The 22,166-nt window shown below is 46.6% G+C and overlaps 2 protein-coding genes across 4 annotated transcripts in view; one reads left to right on the top strand and one right to left on the bottom strand.

Annotated features, from left to right (window-relative positions):
* The window catches only part of NEURL3 (neuralized E3 ubiquitin protein ligase 3), a 28,408-nt gene extending 7,070 nt beyond the window's left edge, over positions 1 to 21,338 (bottom strand). For 2 of the 3 annotated variants that reach the window (XM_033949511.1, XM_033949512.1), the window contains exon 1: positions 21,174 to 21,338. In XM_033949511.1, coding sequence (XP_033805402.1) covers positions 21,174 to 21,285 — 112 coding nt within the window. In that variant the 5' untranslated portion in view covers positions 21,286 to 21,338. Of the gene's footprint in view, positions 1 to 2,289; positions 2,415 to 21,173 lie in introns of those variants that run through there. The other variant, XM_033949513.1, reaches the window with a different exon arrangement.
* Positions 20,932 to 22,166, top strand: part of LMAN2L (lectin, mannose binding 2 like) — a 48,320-nt gene continuing 47,085 nt past the window's right edge. Inside the window, exon 1 of the mRNA XM_033949510.1 lies at positions 20,932 to 21,210. Within this exon, the coding sequence (XP_033805401.1) occupies positions 21,045 to 21,210 (166 nt within the window). The 5' untranslated portion in view covers positions 20,932 to 21,044. The remainder of the gene's footprint in view (positions 21,211 to 22,166) is intronic.

Raw genomic sequence — 22,166 nt, 5'->3', positions numbered from 1 at the left:
CTGAAGTCCATGAAAGCAAACTTTCTTTAATGGCTGAAGTGCTCTCTTGCACACTCAGGGGAAGACACTATACAGTGTTCCCCTGCAAATTCGCGGTTCGCGGAGTCGCTCATTCGCAGTCTGCTCCGACCGCCTCTTCTTGTAGTAAAGAGCTACACCAATCAGGACCTGTGTGTGAAAGCAGCTCCTGATTGGTGTAGCCCGACTTTACTACAGGAAGAGGTGGTCAGAGCAGACTGATTGATTTTCTTCACCCGCTGACATGTCAGCTGCCCTCTCCTGCCCCCCCCTGCCAACCCTATTTGCAGTTTTTTTAAATTTGCAGGGGGTCCTAGAATGGAACCTCCACAAATTTCAGGGGAGTACTGTACTCCAGATTCAATAAATGGTACTCAAAAAAAGTGTGTTAAATACTATGAGGACAAAACACAAAATATTCATATAATTTCAAAAATTGTTGTCCAACTGTGGCACTGAGAGGCACCCCGATTCAAACCCAGCATACACCCAAAGTAAGAGGGAGAAAAAAGCCTCAGATTAACGTAGCAGTGACAAATACCCATAGGCACAGAAAAAACCCCGCTTTCAATACTTTTACAGGCAAAAAAAATTCCCTCATTTTACAGCTTAGGTGTAGAAAAGGGCAAAGCCACCCAAAGGCATGTTCAAAGACTTAACTGAAAAAGATGACTTGCGCTCCCACGCTGTCATGGGTCAGACATTTTTTTTTAAATTACTCAAAAAAGTGTGCAAATTTGGGCATGCAGTTTACATGCAAACAAGCCAATTAATGTCAATAAGTGGACATTAATAATTATTGGTATTAATTTGCAACAATTTGAATTTACACATACATCTTGCTAGGCGGTATTCTATAAAGATGTGTGCATACAATTTTAGTGTGCAACTGAAAAGGGAGCGTGGCCACGGAGTATGGGCAGGTCAGGGAGATGCGTGAAGTATATAGAAGAGGATCCATGCCAAATTTAGGCATGAGGATTTATACCAGGTTTCAGTTGGTGTAAATCCTCGCATCCAAATTGGGCATAGATCCTGGCACTATGCGCTATTCTATAAATGGCACGCAACTCAGAGTGGTGATTTTTTTTTTTTTTGTGCTCAAATTTGGGCGCCATTTACTGAATCTAGACCTATTGGCAATGCTATAAGGTGCCAGTTTGTGCACCAAGCTTATAGAATAACTCCACTTACATGCGTGATTGACCTTCCCAACATGTATATTCATCCTTAGGGCTGAAATAAATCCAACATCCCTAATTTTAAAAATGATTAGCTGTCTTCTAGTTACCTACGACAAAACATTTATTAGATAATGGTAGGATTCCCTGCTAACTCTGATGACATTTTACCCCGTAAGCCCTATTTCTTGTAAAGAAAATCTTGCAAATTAATCCAATACTGTGTCTTTAATGCTCACATTATTTTAATTTGAAAGTAATATATAATATATTATATTAAAAGAGCCATGAGCCACATATAAAAATGCTTTACATGTGTTAAGTGCTTTATAAATTACCCTATTACATATAAGAGAGAATTGATAGACATATTGGACCCGATTCTATGTCACCTAAAATATTGGCACTGACTAGGGCAGCACTATGCACAATTCTATAAACGTTAGACACACTATATAGAATTATGCTTAGCACCACCTAAAGCGGGTTAAAACCACGGGCTCGCACTGTAGGAAAGAGTGGCAGAGAACAGGAGAGTCAGGGGAGGCAGAGAACAGGTTGTGGTGGAGAGCGGGGAGCCAGAGAGAGAGAGGCAAGGAGGCAGAGAGCAGGTTTATTGCAGGGCTGGCAGGACAGTTGGAAAGGACATGTGCGACTGGTCCCCAGCAGTCGCTTCTTGTTGATCGGCCAGCCCAGAAAAAAGTTTAGTGAATCACATCCCTGCCGACTTTGCATGCCGTTTTCCCTCATTTGCACGCACAGATCGGAATCAGATTGGTACACAGGTTAGTAATCGGGACGGAGGGAAATCGGGTCGCAAAGGGGTCGCAAACCAATCGGTACACGATCGGTTTGCTTAGTGAATCTAGCCCAGATTATATCTACCCGTGTTCATATTACAGACCAACCTCCCTTTCTCTAATAGCACGCACACATTTCTCCAACATACACACACACACAGAAATGTTCTACAAGAGAGACAAGTATCTAAGTGCACAAAGATTCACACACCTATTCCCAGTTAATTTCCTCACCACATACGTATGAGAGGCGTGAGGAAAGCACATTGTATATCAGCCTGTGACCTTACCGATCAGACCGAGACAAGATCCCATGGCTTTCTCGAGAACTGCAGCAGCCTGTCCACTACCTTTCTTGAGTACTCAGAGATGGGTTTACAGTTGCCGCCTGTGCTTGCTCTTTAAATATTCCCTGCCTTGTCTCTGTGCTATTTACCCCTTTCCAATCACACGCTGTTTGTACACATTGGGGGCGGAGAAAGGGTACTGGATATATATTTTTTTTTTTTTGGTAGTGTGCCATGGATCATTTTTCAGTGCTTTCTGTTTCATTTTACTTTCATCATTAGGGAATTTCCAGTCTGCATACAGCTCAGTCCATCCACATTGCCTCTAAAATCAGCCTGGCCACATTCTAAATTTTAAAGGAACTAACTCTAAAGTCTGCATGTCTGGGGTCTGGGGAGGAGCAGACCCAGCACAGGGTTGACACCATCAGCTGCAGCCACACAACCTGCATTTGTCGAGGGGCAGATTCACCGCACAGTTCTGATACCACAGAGGCGGGTGGTGGAGACATAAAACTGGGAGAGGGGGATATTAAGAAAGTATAGATTGGGTGCAGAGGATCTTCAGCTTTAAAAAATGCATTAGCAGACGTACAAACTAATAGAATCTTTAAAGTGTCCAAATCAAATGTTTGAAAATTGAATGCTAGGCTGACAGGATGAATGATAAGGGAATAGTATGATAAAGTAGTCAGGGCTGGCCCATTCATTTTGCAAAACCAGGTAGCAGTTTCTGGGGAGGGCCAAAGAGCAGCTGCCATCAAAGCAAAATAATAACTATTGTTTGTGCAGCCATATAATTAGAATTAGGTGGATTACAAATATCTTTCAATGGAATAGGAGAAACATTGAGGTCCTCACCCAAGCCATAAAATCAGTTCATGAAATAATACAGTAAACTCTGTTATCTGACAAACATGGGAATTGGTGGATGCCGGATAACTGTAGTTTCTGGTTGCTTGAGAGTTGCTCTAAAAATAGTTTTGTCTCCATTCCCACCTCACTCTATCATCCTTTCACCCAATGGCATACCTAGCATATGTGACACCCAGGACCGATCATTTTTTAAACCCCCTCCCAATATAAAAAGGGATCAGAGGAACACCCCCTAGAAGCTGCCTCCAGGGCAGACTGCCCTTCCCCAGTTGGTACACCACTGCCTGAGAAAGGGGATTTTGGTCTCCAAAAGTTAGTATAAAATGTATTAAAATTAGTCCAATAAAAAGATTACCTTATTTCCATTTTCTGTTTATAAACATATCAACTAAATGTATCAAGGGATACAATCGTATACAATAGTGATAATATAATTCAAAACGTATTGTAAATTAAATTTAGTAGAAGGGTTTTATTCATTCATACCACATAGAAAAAAATCAATAAACGGACGTAACACAATCTTATGTGAAACAAATCATAAATACAGAAAAAAACCGGAGAAAAACAAACCTTAATTGCAAGCAGCTGGGACTACACAAGTACCCTAAGCCGCTTGCATCATCACAGGTTTGTGAAAAAACTCCGTACAATTATATTTCACTTTCAATCATTCATGTGCAATATTTTCATTCATGTGCAACAAGACTTATGTTCTTAGTGTACTGTTGATCTTCAAATATCAAAAAGGTGAATGAGAGCCCAATCTATCTAAAATATAAGGGAAGGCAACAACTTCAATTCAGGCTTTAAACAGGGTCTGACAGCATGGAACCCGAAGTACTGTACTAATGTCAGATATAGAAAGGAATCACTTATCTCCAAATATTCTCAATCAAAATCTTCTCATCCAAAAATCTGACATCTTCTCCCGACAGAAAAGTCTTTCCGTTTCGCCAAACTGGCTACTTCAGGGGATCCATTAATGTCCAATCTTCTCCACGCTTTTGCAAGATACCAATAATAGGGCTGACTCCTCTCAAGATGGCTCTGGGACTGCAAGATGCGCCCAGCTTGTTTAAAAAGACGAAGGAGCCGGGCGTCGTGACGTCATCACAAAACGGCCAGCTTCCCTGCTGTTACCTTAACATAATACGGCAGCCTGCAGGACCGCCGGTGCTGTAGCGATTCTTGCAGTTGCTGTCGTCAGCAGTATGTTCCCTCCGCTGCGGTCCGCCCCTCCTCTGACGTCAGGGGCAGGATCGTGACAGAGGTAATGTAGCAACACTCCATGCTACTGATCCAGGGCAAGCATTGGCTTCCTCCATGTCTTTCTTTACAGACTAGAGACTTTTCCTCCAGGAAATTATCTAAACCGCCATCTGCTATCTGCTCGTACCACAACCTATGGCAATGCATTCCAGAGCTTAACTATTCTCCGAGTTGGTTTTAAAAGTATTTCCCTGTAACTTCATCAAGTGTCCCCTAGTCTTTGTAATTCTTGATGGAGTGAAAAATCAATCCACATGTACCCGTTCTACTCCACTCAGGATTTTGTAGACTTCAATCCTATCTATACTTCTCCACAGGGCTTCAGCAACTTCCCTTCCCTTGTTTCCTCTTTACCATTTGACTCCTTTCCTCCATACTCATCTCCCATGCTCTCTTTACCCCTCCTACCCCATTGTCTATGCTGTTTGCTTCCTAACTTCCCCAAGATATTTTCATGACACACATTCATACTTTCTCACCCTCCTCCAACTCACCCTTTGTATTCTCTCTCTCTCACTTATTTACTCCATGCTCTCTCCACATTCTCTCACTGCAGCTAATGTTGCCAGCTGGATTCAGATTTGCACAACAGGGTTGATCCAGAGATTGTAGTCTTGCTTTTCTTAGAAAATGTAATAAGGAAATCAGAACTTCAAGTCCCTGCATGCAATGGGATAAACCCAGACCTGAATGAATCCTGGGGCTAGTTGGCAACCTTAACTCCAACTCTTTCCTCCCCCCTCCCCACATACACACCCATGATCTCCCTATCCCTCTTATTTACCCCCATGCTATCTCTCCTTCATAGGTCCAATGTTAACCACACAGCAAATAGTACACTCAACGACAAAGGGAGGTTCAGAGCAGAGACTAGCAGCAGCTAAGAGCCACATGGGTAGGAAGACATGGTTCCTCTGAATCTTCAGCTGAACAAGTCTAGCAATCCCTACTCGTTCTTTAGTTTAACTCATACACAGTCCCTCCGGGGCTTCAGTCAATGTTTTTTTCACCAACGCATGGATGACAGTGAGGGACCATGAAAAAACTGACCCTCTCAGGGAGGTAGACAAGGTCACTGCCACTTAGTAGTACATGTGCTAGTAAGAGTGACACAAGGTCAAACAGAGGAGCATCATAGCTTTGGAAAGAGAGTGGCAGAGTGCAACCAGGTTTAGGGTTACCATATGGCTCCAAAAAAAGAAGGAGGACAGATTGAGACATCTGGGTTTTATTTCCATTGCTTTCAGAGGAAGTAAACCCAGATGTCTCAATCTATCCTGCTTACTTCCATTGCTTTCAATGGAAGTATAACCTGGATGCCTTAATCCGTCCTCCTTTCCTGGAGCCATATGGTAAACCTAGCCTTCTCAGAGATTCCAAGTTACCCACCTCCATCCTAAAGCAGTGTGGGATTTGTATTGCCTGATCCTGCCCATTGAAATCAATGCTGCAAGTCCCATAATGCAAAAGGGTGGGGTGGTCATAAATCCAGGACTATCTCAAAATTTCCAACCTGGAATTGTGTAACCTGGCATCTCTGCCTTCCACATAGTTAGGGTTACCAGATATCTGGATTTACCCGGACATGTCCTCTTTTTAGAGGGGATGTCCGGATGGCTTTTCAAAACCCGGTACTTCTGTTTGTTTTCCCCCGACCAATGATAGGCTGGGTGTTGCATCACATTGCCTGCTTCCCAGGGACAGTAGTCTTGGTTGCTCTGGACTGGCCGCACAGTCCGTGGTATGCAGATCTGATGAGGCTAACAATGGACGATCCTCTGTGGTTTCCAGTAAAGCTGGACTTACTCATGCAGGGTCCATTATGGATAGAAGATACCTCCCACTTTGGTCTTATGGCCTGGCTCTTGAAAAGTCGTGGCTGAGGTGGAAGGAGTATTCCGAGCAGGTTATTTCTACTCCTCTGAGCAAAAAAATAGGTCTACATCTGCAGTTTATGGCAGAGTTTGGAGTGTTTTCAATTCTTGGTGTGGTTAACAGGGCATTTCACCTTTTCAGGCTTCACTGTCTCATTCTTTTATTCTTGCAAGATGGTGTGTTCAAAGAGCTGGCATATAATTCCCTTAGGGTTCAAGTGGCTGCCATTGCTTGTTACAGAGGCAAGGTGCCACACTCTTCATTGGTTTCTCAGCCAGATGTAGTATGGCTCCTGAAAAGGGTACCACACCTTCATCTGCCTGTTCAGATTAGAATTTCTTTAGTACTTAGTGGTTTGCAAGGGGCTCCATTTGAACCTTTGAATATAGCAACACTCAAGGATGTCACCTTGAAGATGGTCTTTCTGAGCCATGGCATCAACTTGATGGATGTTGGAATTGCAGATACTACAGAAGGGACGACCTACACCTCACCAAGCAAGGGGCAAGAGTCTTGGCTGAAAACATGAAGAGGGCCATTGAGAGGGCTTTAAACTAAAGGCCAGGGGAGAGCCGACAGTCGACAACCAGCAGTGGCGTACCTAGGGGGGGGCGGGGGGGGCGGGCCGCCCCGGGTACCAGCCCTAAGGGGGTGTTCCCGGCCTTGCCGTTCAGTCCCCCGCCACCCCCGAAGGACCGCTCGCCCCCCTGGCCTCCCCGCACCACCTATGAACAGCCGCAGCAGGATCGCGAAGTCAGCGTCAGCATCCCTGCGCTGCTTCCTACGACGCGATCCCGCCCCTCCTCTGACGTCAGAGGAGGGGCGGGGACCGTGGCGCAGGAAGCAGCAGGGATCGCTGACGCTGACTTCGCGATCCTGCTGCGGCTGTTCATAGGTGGTGCGGGGAGGCCAGGGGGGCGAGCGGTCCTTCGGGGGTGGCGGGGGACTGAACGGCAAGGCCGGGAACACCCCCTTAGGGCTGGTACCCGACGCTGACTTCGCGATCCTGCTGCGGCTGTTCATAGGTGGTGCGGGGAGGCCAGGGGGGCGAGCGGTCCTTCGGGGTGGGTCGGGGCATCAGGCCTTCAGGGTGGGGCGGGCGGGCAGGCAAGCAGGCTTTCAAGGGGGAGGGGGTGACAGGCAGGCAGGCAGGCCTTCAAGGGGGGACAGGCCTTCGGGGGGGGGGGTGCAGACATTCATGGGGTGCAGGCCTTCAAGGGGGGCAGGCAGGCCTTCAGGGGGGTGCAGTCCTTCGGGGGGGGTGTAGGCCTTTGGGGGGGTGCAGACCTTCAAGGGGGTGCAGGCCTTCAAGGGGGGAAAGGCAGGCAGGCCTTCAAGGGGGGGACAGGCCTACAAGGGGGGGGGACAGGCCTACAAGGGGGGGGACAGGCCTACAAGGGGGGGACAGGCCTTCAAGGGGGGGTGCAGGCCTTCAAGGGGGGGTGCAGGCCTTCAAGGGGGGAAAGGCAGGCAGGCCTTCAAGGGGGGGACAGGCCTACAAGGGGGGGGGGCAGGCCTACAAGGGGGGGGACAGGCCTACAAGGGGGGGGACAGGCCTTCAAGGGGGGGTGCAGGCCTTCAAGGGGGGAAAGGCAGGCAGGCCTTCAAGGGGGGGACAGGCCTACAAGGGGGGGGACAGGCCTACAAGGGGGGGGACAGGCCTTCAAGGGGGGGTGCAGGCCTTCAAGGGGGGGTGCAGGCCTTCAAGGGGGGTGCAGGCCTTCAAGGGGGGGTGCAGGCCTTCAAGGGGGGTGCAGGCCTTCAAGGGGGGAAAGGCAGGCAGGCCTTCAAGGGGGGGACAGGCCTACAAGGGGGGGACAGGCCTACAAGGGGGGGGACAGGCCTACAAGGGGGGGGACAGCCCTTCAAGGGGGGGTGCAGGCCTTCAAGGGGGGGTGCAGGCCTTCAAGGGGGGTGCAGGCCTTCAAGGGGGAGACAGGCCTTCAAGGGGGGGAAAGGCAGGCAGGCAGGCCTTAAAGGGGGGACAGGCCTACAAGGGGGTGGGACAGGCCTTCAAGGGGGGGACAGGCCTTCGGGGGGGTGCAGACCTTCAAGGGAGTGCAGGCCTTCGGGGGGGGGGTGCAGTCCTTCAGGGGTGGGGTTTAGGCCTTCAGAGGGGGACAGACCTTCGGGTGGGAGGTAAAGGGGGGTGCAGGTCTTCAGGGGTGGGGTGTAGCCCTTCGGAGGGGGGACAGACCTTCGGGGGAGGGGGGTCCTGGTGTAAAAGTACACAGAGGGAGAGAGGGAAGGGGGGTTCAAAGATACATGCATATGCCAGACTTTGGGGGTTAGAAATAATGGGTCTAAAAACAGAGGAGTGGGAGAGAGATGGTGCATAATGGGATTTAGGGAGGGAAGGAACAGAAAGGGAGAGAACTTGGAAACAGGGGATGGTGTGGAGGGGGGATAGAGATACTGGATAGGAGGATAGTTGGGAACAGAAAGGGAGAGATGGTGGATCCTGGGGTGGTGGGGAGTTGAGAAAAGGTGAATCTGTGGATGGAGACAAAAAAAAGGAAAGATGCCAGATCTCCGGGAGAGGGAAGGGAAACGGAAGGGGAGAACAGAGATGGCAGACGGATGGTTAGCACGGAGAAAGGAGACCCTGGCAAGCAAGACAACAAGAGCCTGGGACCAACAAGATTTGAATATTGATCAGAGAACAAAAGGTAGAAAAAATAATTTTATTTTCTGTTTTGTGATTACAATATGTTAGATTTGAAAAGTGTACATGAGACAGCTTGAAATGGGAACTTTTCTATTTTTGTGAATGGCAAGGCTGAGTTCAGTTAAAATATATGCTTTATAAGAAAATATAATAATGTGTTTTATAAAGTTTATAAGCATTGCTGGCATACTCGGTGAGGTGTTCCTAGTGTTGGTGGTGGTGGTAGCATGTCAGTGTGTTGAGAGGAAGAGGTAGTCTGGGAAATTCTGCTGAGCAAACTCTGGGCCCATTTCCACCCCCAGTTAGTCCACTCCACTCAACTGGTTCACACACTGAGTGGGTCTTTGGGTGTTATTTCTGGGTAGTTGTTTTAGAATCTCTTCCAGTGGTTTGTCAGTATCTCCTTCTGGTCCAAGGAAGGAAACTTTGTCAACCTTAGCATTGACCTTCAGAATATGTTTGTAACAGCGCTGCTTGTGTGGCATTAGGCTATGTAGTGATCGAAAGAAAAAAACAGACCTTTGCACATTTTTGCACTATATGGTGGGTGTATGAGGAGATTCATTTCCTGCACAGTTAAGTCCATTTTTTCTACTGAATAATAGTATAGGTACAATGAAAGTAAATAGCAAAAATGTTTGAGTAGATAATTAAGGAAATCTTTTTCATATTGCTTGCTTATGGACTGGGAAAAAAGACTGTTCAAGCAAATGTCTCCAGAACTGCTTTAATGGAAAAATGTGATTTTTTTTTTTTTAAGTACTTTGTGAAATTTATTGTTGTTGTGAAATTTATTGTTATACTTTGTTTAAACTTAAAAAGCGGTGTCATTAACAGTGAATCTAATCGAAAAATCGATTCAACAGGGTGAATCGGATCGAATGAAATATTTTTCTCTGAATCGGGCAGCACTATTGGCTACCATGAGAATGGGCTACTGGGCATGATGGACCATTGGTGTGACCCAGTTAGGCTATTCTTATGTTATGTTCTCATCTGTAGGGGCCTTTGTTTTCACTTCTTATTTTAATGTATTTTTTTCCTGGGAACTTATCAGTGTTTTTTTTATAATGGGAACAAAAATGGAAGAGAATTAATGTGTGTGGAATGGGGGGGGGTAACTAATTTCTTCAGCTAAATAATTCAATCCACTTCAAACAGACATAGGAGAACTCACGCACCATTCACACACCCTCCAACCAAAAACGTCAAAAGAAAAAAACTGTTCGACAACCTCCTAGCCATTCGAGCTGCAACACTTGACCCCCAACTCTACAACCTATTGACCTCGACCACAAACTACAAAACCTTAAAAAAAGAAATAAAAACCCTTCTATTAAAAAAACACATAAAACCAAACTAACATAATCAGAACTGTCCCAAGCATCACCTGCAACTACTCCATATGTACTTCTGATGTCATGACAATTCAGACATAATTTATGTTATGTTATGTTTGGAATAATGGTTACATAAATGAGGTTCAATAAAAGAAAATTTTCTGTGGGAGCATTTGTTGGAACTTCTGTTATCCTGATTTCTTCTATCTGTGGGCTTTCTTTAGCTAACCTACTTATCTGGGGCTTTCCACTTCTGCAGCTGCCCTTTTCACGGTCCACTTTGCGCTTGCACTCTCTGGGGAGGGGGGGTTGGGTCTGGGCTTGGTGGGGTAGGTGTGTCTGGTAGTTTTGTCTGGGTGGTGGCTGGGTGTTTCTTGGGTGCTTGTTGTGCGGATTGGTGTGTCTGGTGAGCGGTCTGGGTGTTGTTGCTTGTGGGGGTTTTTTTCATTATAAAATATGGCTGAGGGTCTAGTCCGGCTTATTATTCTTGTGGGTTCTGGGGTGGGATTTGTTTGCTTGCCCCAAGTTTTGGCCTTTTGTTGTGTATTGCTATGCCTCTCATTGGCAATTTTCTCTTGGGAGAGGCTTGTTCATGCTTGTTGTTGCTGTTACTCTCATTCTGTGTTCTTTTTGATAATGTATAAGTTTCTGTACAGACCATGGTTGCTTGTCTGGACCTTTTGCCATTCTCAATAAAAATACTTTGGAAGAAAAAAAAAAAAAAAAGAAGAAAATTTTCACTGCCTGTTTCTATTCTGACCATTTATTCCATTTCATGGTTATTGCAAAAAAAAAAAAAAAAAAAAATTTTACATGAGGGGGGGGGGGGGGTGTCAAAAAATGATGGGCCCCGGGTGCCACATACCCTAGGTACGCCACTGACAACCAGTCGATGGCCCGGGCATCAGGAGACCCCAAAGAAGAAACTACAAGCTCAGATAAAGGGGAAGAGCATGCTGAAATCAAAAGTAACAGAGATAGAGCGCAAATGGATACAAAAAGGGTTGTGAATACTAAAAAAATCCAAGAAGGTACCACCAAGAGAACCAAATTGTATGTACACAAATGCGCAAAGGGAGCTCAAATGTATGTACACAAATGCCAGAAGCCTGGGAAACAAAATGGGGGAACTCGAAGCACTAGCAAGACGAGAAGAACTGGATATCATCGGAATAACAGAAACATGGTGGAACGAGGACAATGAGTGGGACACAGTTCTACAGGGATACAAACTATACAGAAGAGATAGAATAGGGCAAAAAGGGAGAGGTATTGCCCTATATGTCCAAGAAGGAGTAGAGTCTATCAGAGAAGGGAAGACAGATGGGAAAGGAAAATTGGAATCCCTCTGGATAAAGATTCCTAGAGAAAATGAGGCTGACACAAAAAATTGGCCTCTATTATCGACCACCAGGACAGAAGGAAGAAACAGACGTAGAAATGATAGAGGAAATCAACCATAAATGTAGAGCAGGTAATGTAACGATCATGGGAGACTTCAACTTTCCCGGGATAAACTGGAACCTGGGAACCTGAAACTGCTGCAGGGAATCCAAGTTCCTGGAAATGATAGGGGACTGCTTCCTAGAACAAATGGTGGGAGAACCGACAAGAGGGACCGCCACCTTGGACTTGGTCCTAAATGGCATAACTGGAAGGACAACAAATGTAGAGGTCACAGTCCCGTTGGGTACGAGCGATCACAGCATGATCAATTTTAAAATTGGCATCGGGAAAGAGAAACGTACCAAGACTCAAACCACAACCTTTAACTTCAAAAAAGGCAAATACGACAGCATGAGAGTCATGGTTAAAAAACGGCTCAAGAAAAAGGCAGCCAAAATCAGAACAGTCGATCAAGCATGGTCCCTACTAAAAAATACAATCACCGAAGCGCAGAATCTCTACATTCCGCAGATATCCAAAGGAAGGAAAAATAAAAACAAAGGAGAACCAGCTTGGCTAACTAAAGAGGTGAAGGATGCAGTAAGGGATAAGAGGAACTCGTTTAAAAAATGGAAAAGCGAACACACAACGGAGGCCTGGAACAGTCACAAGGTCGACCAGAAGAAGTGTCACAAGGCGGTAAGAGACGCTAAAAAAGCATATGAGGAAAAGATAGCGCAAGAAGCCAAAAACTTCAAGCCCTTTTTTAGATACATAAAAGGGAAAAAACCAGCTAAGGAGGCGGTGGGCCCTCTCGACGACCAAGGAAGAAAAGGGTGCATCAAGGAAGACAAACAGATTGCGGATAGGCTAAACTCATTCTTTGCGTCCGTCTTTACTAAGGAGGACACTGCATCAATGCCAGAAACAGGGAGAGCATTCAAAGGAGAAATAGAGGATAGCCTAACCACAGTGAATGTGGATTTGGACATGATATACTATCAGATCGACAAACTAAGAAGTGACAAATCCCCTGGACCAGATGGAATTCACCCGAGAGTGCTAAAGGAGCTTAAGGTAGAAATCGGAGAACTTTTACAATCCCTAGCTAACTTGTCAATTAGAACCAGGCGAATACCAGATGACTGGAAGATAGTGAATGTCACTCCAATCTTCAAAAAAGGATCGAGAGGAGAACCGGGCAACTATAGACCTGTGAGTCTTACGTCGGTTCCTGGGAAGATGGTTGAAGCACTAATAAAGGATAGCATAGTGCAACACCTGGAAAACCACGACCTGATGAGAGCTAGTCAGCATGGCTTCAGGAAGGGGAAATCATGTTTGACAAACTTACTTCAATTTTTTGAGGAGGTGAACAAAAAATCGATAACGGTGAACCAGTGGATATAATATACTTGGACTTCCAGAAAGCGTTCGACAAGGTTTCACACGCAAGGCTTCTGAAGAAACTACAAAGCCATGGAATAGAAGGAGATATACTAAGATGGATAGGCAAATGGCTGGAAAATAGATTGCAGAGGGTGGGCATAAATGGGAAGTTCTCGGACTGGGAAAAGGTGACGAGCGGTGTACCCCAGGGTTCGGTCCTTGGGCCCATCCTGTTCAATATCTTCATAAACGACCTGGAAGAAGAAACAACAAGTAATTTAATCAAGTTTGCAGACGACACAAAACTATGTAGGGTAGTTGGGTCACAAAAGGACAGAGAAGAACTCCAGAGAGATTTGAACCAGCTAGAGAAATGGGCAGAAAAATGGCAGATGAAGTTCAACATAGACAAATGCAAAGTGATGCACCTGGGTAAGAAAAACAAGGAACATGAATATAAAATGTTAGGTGTAACATTGGGCAAGAGCGAACAAGAAAGGGACCTGGGGGTACTGATAGACAGGACCCTGAAGCCATCAGCACAATGCGCAGCGGCAGCAAAGAAAGCAAACAGGATGTTGGGCATGATAAAGAAGGGGATCACGAGTAGATCGGAGGACATCATAATGCCGCTTTACAGAGCAATGGTCAGACCACACTTGGAATACTGTGTCCAACACTGGTCTCCCTACCTAAAGAAGGATATAACCCTGCTGGAGAGGGTGCAAAGACGAGCCACGAAGCTAGTTACAGGTATCAAGAACATGAGCTACAAAGAACGCCTCGGAAAACTGGGATTGTTCACCCTCGAGAAGATAAGACTGCGAGGGGACATGATAGAGACTTTTAAAATATTAAAAGGATTCGACAAAATAGAGCAAGAAACATCGTTATTCACATTGTCCAATGTGACTCGGACAAGAGGTCATGGATTGAAGCTGAGGAGCACCAGGCCCAGGACAAATATCAGGAAATTCTGCTTCACACAACGAGTGGTGGACGCTTGGAACGCACTCCCAGAGGAGGTCGTGATGGAGACCACCATTCCGGGATTCAAGGGCAAGTTGGATGCACACCTTCTCGCAAATCACATTGAGGGATACGAGTAAACAAGGTTTCTCAACAGGGAACACCTGGCTTGGCCTCCGCGAGTGCGGGTCGCCGGACTGGATGGACCTAAGGTCTGATCCGGCGAAGCCATTTCTTATGTTCTTATGTTCTTATGCAGGGATTATCCTGCAGAGATTAATTTTTGTGCTTCACGGATTCAGGAGTTTTGGTTGGGACTGTTCCTTCCTTTCTTCCTTAGATAGGTTCGACCTTTCGTGTCAACCAATCTCTCTTTTTTCCTTCCTTCCGGGAGGAGGACTACGGGGCTCTATTTTGTTCCTTGCGATTGCTTGATGTGCATAGAATGCTCCTGCACTATCTTCAGAATACTAATGACTTTAGGTGTTCAGATCACCTTTTTGTCTTATTCGCAAAACGCAACAAGGGTATGGTAGTGTCCAAGGCATCAGTAGCCTGCTGGGTCAGAGAGGCTATTGCTTCCACTTATTTGTTGGCAGGTAAGCAGTTGCCAGCGGATCTCCATGCTCACTCAATCAGAGCGGTAGCTACATCATGGGCCGAGTCCAGAGGATTCTTCTTGGAAGAGATTTGTAAAGTGGCGACATGGTTGTCCTCAAACACGTTTTCTAAACATTACCAGTTGGATGTGGCTGTGCGTGCAGAGGCATCCTTTGGTGCTTCAGTCATTGGAGGCAGCATTCGCTTCCCACCCAGAATAAGGATTGCTTTTCTACATCTCACTAGTCTCTGGATTCATCTACTGCTGTTGCTAAGAAAAGAAAAATTATGTTCTTACCTGTTAATTTTCTTTCCTTTAGTGGTTCCCAACTCTGTCCTGGGGGACCCCCAGCCACTTGGGATTTCAAGATATCTCTAATGAATATGCATGAGAGAGATTTGCATACCTGTCACTTCCATTATATGCAAATCTCTCATGCATATTCATTACGGATATCTTGAAATCCCAAGTGGCTGGGGGTCCCCTAGGATAGGGTTGGGAACCACTGCTTTAGATGCAGCAGATTAATCCAGAGTTCCACCCTGTATTACTATTTGCTGTTGGTTCCCTCACAGGGGCTGGGGGGAAGTTATGTTGCATGTTTCAGTTGGTTTCAGTTTGGGTGGTTTTCAATTTGACGTTGTTTAAGGGAAAGAAGTTTACTTGTGCAGTCTGGTTATTACTAATGCTTTGGCAAAGAGCAATGCTAATTGGCCAAGAGGAGTTCCATCCAAGAGGAACACCTGCAAATCAGTTTTCTCTATCTGACCTGCTGGTAAATGTGCATTTTCCCACTAGTCTCTGGATTCATCTGCTGCGTCTAAAGGAAAGAAAATTAGCAGGTAAGAACATAATTTTTTCTTCCTCTCAGAGGCTTGACATTTATCTTAAGTCCTCTAGCTTGAACAACTTTATCTTCCTGCAGTAAATCAATAAAAGCCTTCCTGGAAACTTTACAGATACTGCAGAAGAAACAAAATTTGATTGTAGGCTTATGAGAAATCACATACTATAGGTGTTGGCTGCTGTCCCATGCTATACCTAAAGCCTATATATATATTTTTTCTTTAATAAGGGTTTTATATATAGAACCTAAACAGAATGTGGTTAAAGTTCAGATCTAATAAAATGCTGATGTGCATGGTAATTTAGCTACACAGTAAGGAAGAGTACAAATACAGTGATTATATTTCCTGCCATTGATGTGGTCAGGAAAGACTTAAATTTTTCCAATCCAATGTTAGAAAAACAATTTAAAATTTAACAGAGCAGGACCAGATTTGGTGGGAGGAAAAACTGGTGAAAAGAGAAATCAAGTTCAAAATGGGCTAGTTTGGACATGGGCTTTCAGAGAAATAAAGCCCCCCCCCCAACAAAACAAAAGCCCAATTTATTTCTATGGAAAACAGTATTTAAGGAATCACTCTTTTCACAGTAACTTTTTCCTCTTCTCTCCCAGTCCCAGGTACACAGTCAACACAGATACACCCAATACAGTATAGACACACGTACTTCTCTCCTCATACACATATATACCCCCAGACACATACAAATACACATACACACAATGGGGACTAGAAATAATTCAATGGAATGTGATTTCCTCACCAAGTATTCCCTCACTCCTATCCCCGCTAGGCCAATTCTTAGTGATTCTGATAGGCATTTCCTTTTCTTTAAATTTTATATAAATATAGTGACCAAATTCTGCAGTTTGCTACTGGCTGCTGTGTGTCTGTCATCTCTGTTAGCACTCAGACAACCCCAACACCCAATAAAAGGGGCTATTGGAGCAGCCTGCAGCATTATACACTTATCTCAGACCCACAAACTACCCCAGAAAAAAAAATCACTTGTACCACTTTGTGCACAGTCACAATTCTCTTATTCAGTATTGGAGAATGACATAGGAATAAATTTTTCTCCATCCCCATAGGAACTCAATTTCCCTGTCCCATCCCTGAAAGTTTTGTCACTGTTCCAGCCCCAATCCTGTAAGTTCAGTCTTAACCACACAAACCTCAAACACTTATGATTTTAAAGTGTTTGAGGCTTGTGCAGATGAGGACAGAGCTTACAGGAATGGGGCAGGGACAAGAAAATAACTCGCCGGGACAGGAAAATGAACTCGCAGGGACGGGTGAGGATTTCTGTCCACACGCAACTCTAGTGTGGACACCCTCTTGCAAATAATAAAGTCACCTGAGAGCAGTAACAGACAGAAATGAATTTCTGGGATTCAAGATGGCTGCTTCTGCGCTTACCTGAGCACTCGCCTCTGGAAGTTTTTCTTATAAGTGCTAATTCTAAAGAACTATTACCTCGATATGCCGAAAAGGAGGGGTAAGAGCGCTGCTGGAGCCTTGCGGCGTTCTGGAACAGCAATCCTTGGCAATATCGAGGAATTGCTGAGGCGAATGCAGGGCGTCTCGGTAACGTCAGAGATACCCCCGCTTGAGACACTCCAGCGGAACGGAGTGGAGGCATCTCTACGGGGCCTTGAGACTATTTTGAGTCCTGACGTAAGAGCACCTCCCCCACATCCTCGAGCCATCAGTTCCCCGGGGGTTGAGAACCTACCACAAGCCGGGACGCTATCTCCCCTGGAGGCTACCAGGAATGGTGTAGCAAATGCCGATTCAGATTCCCAGGTTTCCCAAGGGAGTCTTAACATGGACTAGGATACTGCAACATCGGGGTTTGGACCTGCCCAGGAGAGTGGACGAGGGGAAGAGCTAGTGGCTGGTGAGCAGAATTTGACACAGATAGACTTGCAATGTTCTATTATTGTAAAACCTCAAGAAGTTACTTTGGACACCTTGTGGGATCTAGTTACCAATTTAGTCAAAACTGTGAAGACAGCATATTCAGATGGATGGGAAAACAGAAGAACAAGAAAAAGAAATCGTTCAAATAAAACAGGACATTGGTGACTCTAAGACTGCATACAAGATATTAAGAATGAATTAAAATCCTCTAAACAAGTACAAGAGACACTAATGAAAGATAATGTTAATTTAAGGAGGAAGATAGAAACATTTGAAAATTTCTCAAGGAGCAGACTGATAAATTTTCCTACTACTCCTCCTCGAGGAATGATGAGACGTTATCTGATAGAAATATTGGAAATGCCTGAGGATCCATTACCTCCATTCACGTAGGTTTACTATTTGTCATATAAAAATCAGACCAGCAAAAGGAAAAAAAAGTCAAGGACCAATAAATGTATCAGCCATACTTGAGCTATCAGATAAAGAAATAGCTGTTCCAGCAACGTTAGTAGTGACTTTAGCTCTCACACTAGATAAAAACTGGCTTATGAGACTTTTCTTCAAGAATAAAGAAAAATAATTCTTGGGCTTCAAGATACAAAAGTTTCCTGACTTGGCAAGAGACACAGACGTAGAAAATAATTTATTCTATTGAAACCTGGAGTAATAGCTCTTGGGGCAACCTTTTATCTTCGTTATACTTGCAAGTGTATAATTCAGTATAATTCTCAAAAATTTGTTTTCTTTGAGCCTTTCCAGCTGATGGCCTTTCTCTCTCTCTATCCCGCCTGGAGAAGGAAAAGAAATGAGGGCTACAGAAGGCATTAGATGCCTGTATCAGTTAATTTAACATCACACTTCTGTTACTTTTCATTAATACTAGTGTTTAAGCCCGTTACATTAATGGGTGCTAGTAAAGCCTCCTTCCCTCACATATCCCCTATTTTCAGCCCCAGCTCCCGCTCCAAACCCATTTTTACCCCTCCCCCCCCCTCAGCCCCCTTCTCCCATCTTTTCCCTTTCAGCCCCAACCCCCTTTTCTCACCAGAGCATTTTCCTCCCCACCCTACTTCCCTGTGCAGTGGCAGCAGAAGCATACCTTCCCCCTTCATTTCCCTGTGCAGCAGCATTTCCCTGCTCCCCCTGTCTCTCTTTCCTGCTCCCCTGTCCAGCACACCTCTTCCCTGCTCCCCCGGTCCAGCAGCACCTCTTCCGTGCTCCCCCTGCCCCTCTTCCCTGCTCCCCTGGTCCAGCAGCACCTCTTCCCTGCTCCCCTTCACTGCCTTCCAAACTTTGTTCCACCCCCATCCTCCGAAGCCTGCCTGCCTGCTATCCCCCTGTGCAGTAGAACCCTCTTTCTCCCCCACTATCGCCACCGTGCAGCCGACCCCACTGACCCTTCCACCGTGAGACGACTTGTCAAACCTCCCGGCTCCAGCAGTGGCTGCATCACACTAAAGACGCTGCTTTGCGGCCTTCCCATGCTCTGATTTCCTCTGCTGCGTCTCTGATCATGTCATCAGAGATGCGGCAGAGGAAATCAGAGCATGAGAAGGCCGCGAAGCAGCGTCTTTAGTGTGATGCGGCCGCTGCTGGAGCCAGGAGGTTTGTGCGTCTCGCGGTGGGAGGGTCAATGGGGGTTCGTGTGTGCCGGGGAGGGATGCACCGGGGGTGGGGGGCGACGACGGCGGCAAACTGCTTAGACGAAATTGCTGGAGAGCAGGGAGGGCCGCGTTTTAAAATTTTTCTGCCGGCAAATGGCACAGGTTGTATGCATGTAGGGCCATAGTAAGTTGTGTCGGGCTGTTGTGTGGTGCAGTAGTATGCGCGCATGTGCACTCTTGCCAGCCACGGACCTACGGATCTCAGAACACATCTTAAGCCCGTTACATTAACGGGTGCTAGAATAGGCTGCCACCACCACCCCTTGCCTTTTTCCCCTGTCCAGCAGTAGCCCTTCTCCCTTTCTTTTATCTCCCCTATGTCCAGCAGCACTCCTTCCCTGCTCCCCCTGTCCAGCAGTAGCCCTTCTCCTTTCGTTTATGTCTCCCTGTCCAGCAGCACCCCTTCCCTTATCCCCTTGTCCAGTAGCAGCCCTTCTCCCTTCATTTTACCTCCCTCCTAACCAGCAGCACCTCTTCCCTGCTCCCCCGATCCAGCAGTAGGCCTTCTACCTTCCTTTTACCTTCCCCACTGTCTAGCAGCACCTCTTTCCTGCTCCCCTTGTCCAGCAGCACCCCTTCTGGCCCACCAGCATGAACCTCATGTCCATATCTCTCCCTCCCCCTTCTGTTCCCTCCCTAAATCTCTCTGCCTCTCTCCATTTCTCCCTTTCACCCGCTTCCCTCAGTCTGTAACGCACCCCTGCTGGCATCTACTCCTCCCTCCCACCTGCTCATCCGCCCGCCGTGTTTAAATTCAAAGAAAAGCACTGTGCTGCACTGTTGCTGTCCGGGGTGGAGAGAGAGGGACAGGCAAGTTTAAGTAGAGAAAAATGGATTCACTCTCCCCCGAGTGGCAGTTGCTGCCTGGGCTCCCAGCACACTGTCTGCCTGCAGTTCGCGCCCAGCCCCGCTGGCTCGTAGCTCACCAGCCAGAATCTGGCACACCTCGCTGGCGTCCGCTCTCAGGCAGCCCTGGTAATACTCGCCCTTCTGGCTGCAGCGGATGAGCTGGGGCTGGTTGGCCGCCTGAACCGGCATGCTGGCAAAAGCCCGATAAAGCCCGTTTCCCATCTTCCTGCCCCCGAGCGCCAATTTGGCGCACGTGACCGTTGTCAGCACTTGCCCGCTTCCCATCGACCATCTCGCGGGCTCCTTCTCTTTGGCAGACAGAGAGAGGGTGGGAGGGGGGAGTTACAGCTGTGGTGATCGCCAGTGGCTCCATTTGAGGCTCGGGAAGGTGACGGCAGGACTCCACGTTTGCTCCCTCCACCGCCTGTGATGATGTAGTAAGCGCGCATGCGCACTCTTGCCGGCACAGCGTGACAGATCAAGGATCAGGGAAGCACGGGATAAGAGTGCGCATGCGCGCTTAGCGTTTTATTCCGTTTATATTACATCATGGATCTTTATTGTGGACTTGAGCTAAATTAAGCTAACTTTTTTATTGAATGGTTTTCTTATTATTATTTTTTCTTTTCTTAAATTGCTTTCTGTACAAGTTTAATCTTGAACTGTATATTTGAAAATTTATATATATATCAGCTGTTTTATTCAAAGCCTTTCCAGAGTATCCTTGTAAGCTGTTTCTTGTTTCTCACACTTTTCTATTTTGTTTGATTGTTATATTTTGTACAAGCTGTGAACTCTGTCAGTAAAGGCGGTATATAAGTTTAAAAATAAACGTAAACATACAAGCCTCAAACTACTCATATTCAGATTAGATGTATATCCAAAAACTACACTTCCCAGAATCCCCAGTCGTTTTCCATTTAAAACGTCTCGATGGGACGTTTACTTTCTTGCCCTAATTCCCGCAACTTGACTTTCTGGCAGTTGACAGCCACCGTTCTCGTAGGTCAAAGACAACCAATCGCGAATCGACAAAGTTTGAACACAGCAAATTAGCGTGCATTGGGCGGGGCCGGAGCGAGACGGCGGTAGTGGAAGATGGCGACTCCTAGGAAAGGGATGAGGCCTAGGTTGCCTCGAGCGGAGCTAGGTGTATGGGCTCGTGTGTTTTTATTTCTGGTGTTGGGGGCTGGGCTGCGGGTTATCGGGGATCAGACTGAGGAATACCTGAAAAGAGAACATTCATTAACGAAGCCTTATCAAGGTGAGAACTGTAGACCTCGATATAGGTGCAGACAAAAGCATCCAGACGTTTCTCCCATCTCTGCTCTGTTTCCATTAAGACACGTACACCACCATAAAGCCATTCAGAAATACTCGTACTTGCAACCTTTTAGGTCTGAGATATATATATTATTATAATAATAATCCTCTAAGCGCGCATGCGCACTTAAGGAGGATGTGGGGACCTGACATGTGCTATGTCCGTCCATGGCCGTATTCGGCGGCTTGAGGCGCATGTGCCAGTTTGGCGCCTCGGGTTGCGCTGGCGGCGGCTGGAGGGCTCATGGTCCTGCCACCGCTGCCTCTCCTGTTCAAAGCGGCCTGCATGTCGCCGACTCCCCCCCTCCCGCACCAACTGCTGCAGCTCTTGTTCAAAGTGGCCTGCTGAGGTTCACGGCCGGCTGTAGCGAACCTCGCAGGCCGCTCTCCACATGGTAGCACGTTCCCTCTGACGCCATCGCATCAGAGGGAACATGCTACTGAGGTGGACAGCGGCCTGCGAGGTTCGCTACAGCTGGCCGCGAACCTCAGCAGGCCGCTTTGAACAGGAGCAGCAGCAGCGGCAGGAACCATGGAGGGAGGGAGGGGAAGAGGAAAAAAGGACCATGGAGCAGGCAGGAAAGGGGGCTGTTTTGGTGGGAGGGTTGTGCTGGGGGCAGACAGCAATCAGGTGGGGGAGGAACAGAAGGGGGCCACGGAGCAGGTAGGCATTGCAGAATGGGGAGAGAGAAAGGGGGCTGCTTTGGCAAGCAGGGGAACCAGGGTGACAGACAGAAAAAAAGACGGACAGACAGGGACCAGGGAGAGACATAGACACAAAGAATGACAGACAGACGGCGTCCAAGGAGAGAGAGACAAATTAAAAAAAAACCCAGACAAACAGACATCTACTCTGGGCGGCGGGAGGAATGCAGTGTGGAGCGCTGCTGGCAGTGG

The sequence above is a fragment of the Geotrypetes seraphini genome, chromosome 6, assembly GCF_902459505.1.
Source record: "Geotrypetes seraphini chromosome 6, aGeoSer1.1, whole genome shotgun sequence".
Lineage (NCBI taxonomy): Eukaryota > Metazoa > Chordata > Amphibia > Gymnophiona > Dermophiidae > Geotrypetes > Geotrypetes seraphini.
The sequence above is the reverse complement of the archived record's forward strand: the minus strand, read 5'-3'. Positions and strand labels throughout refer to the sequence as shown.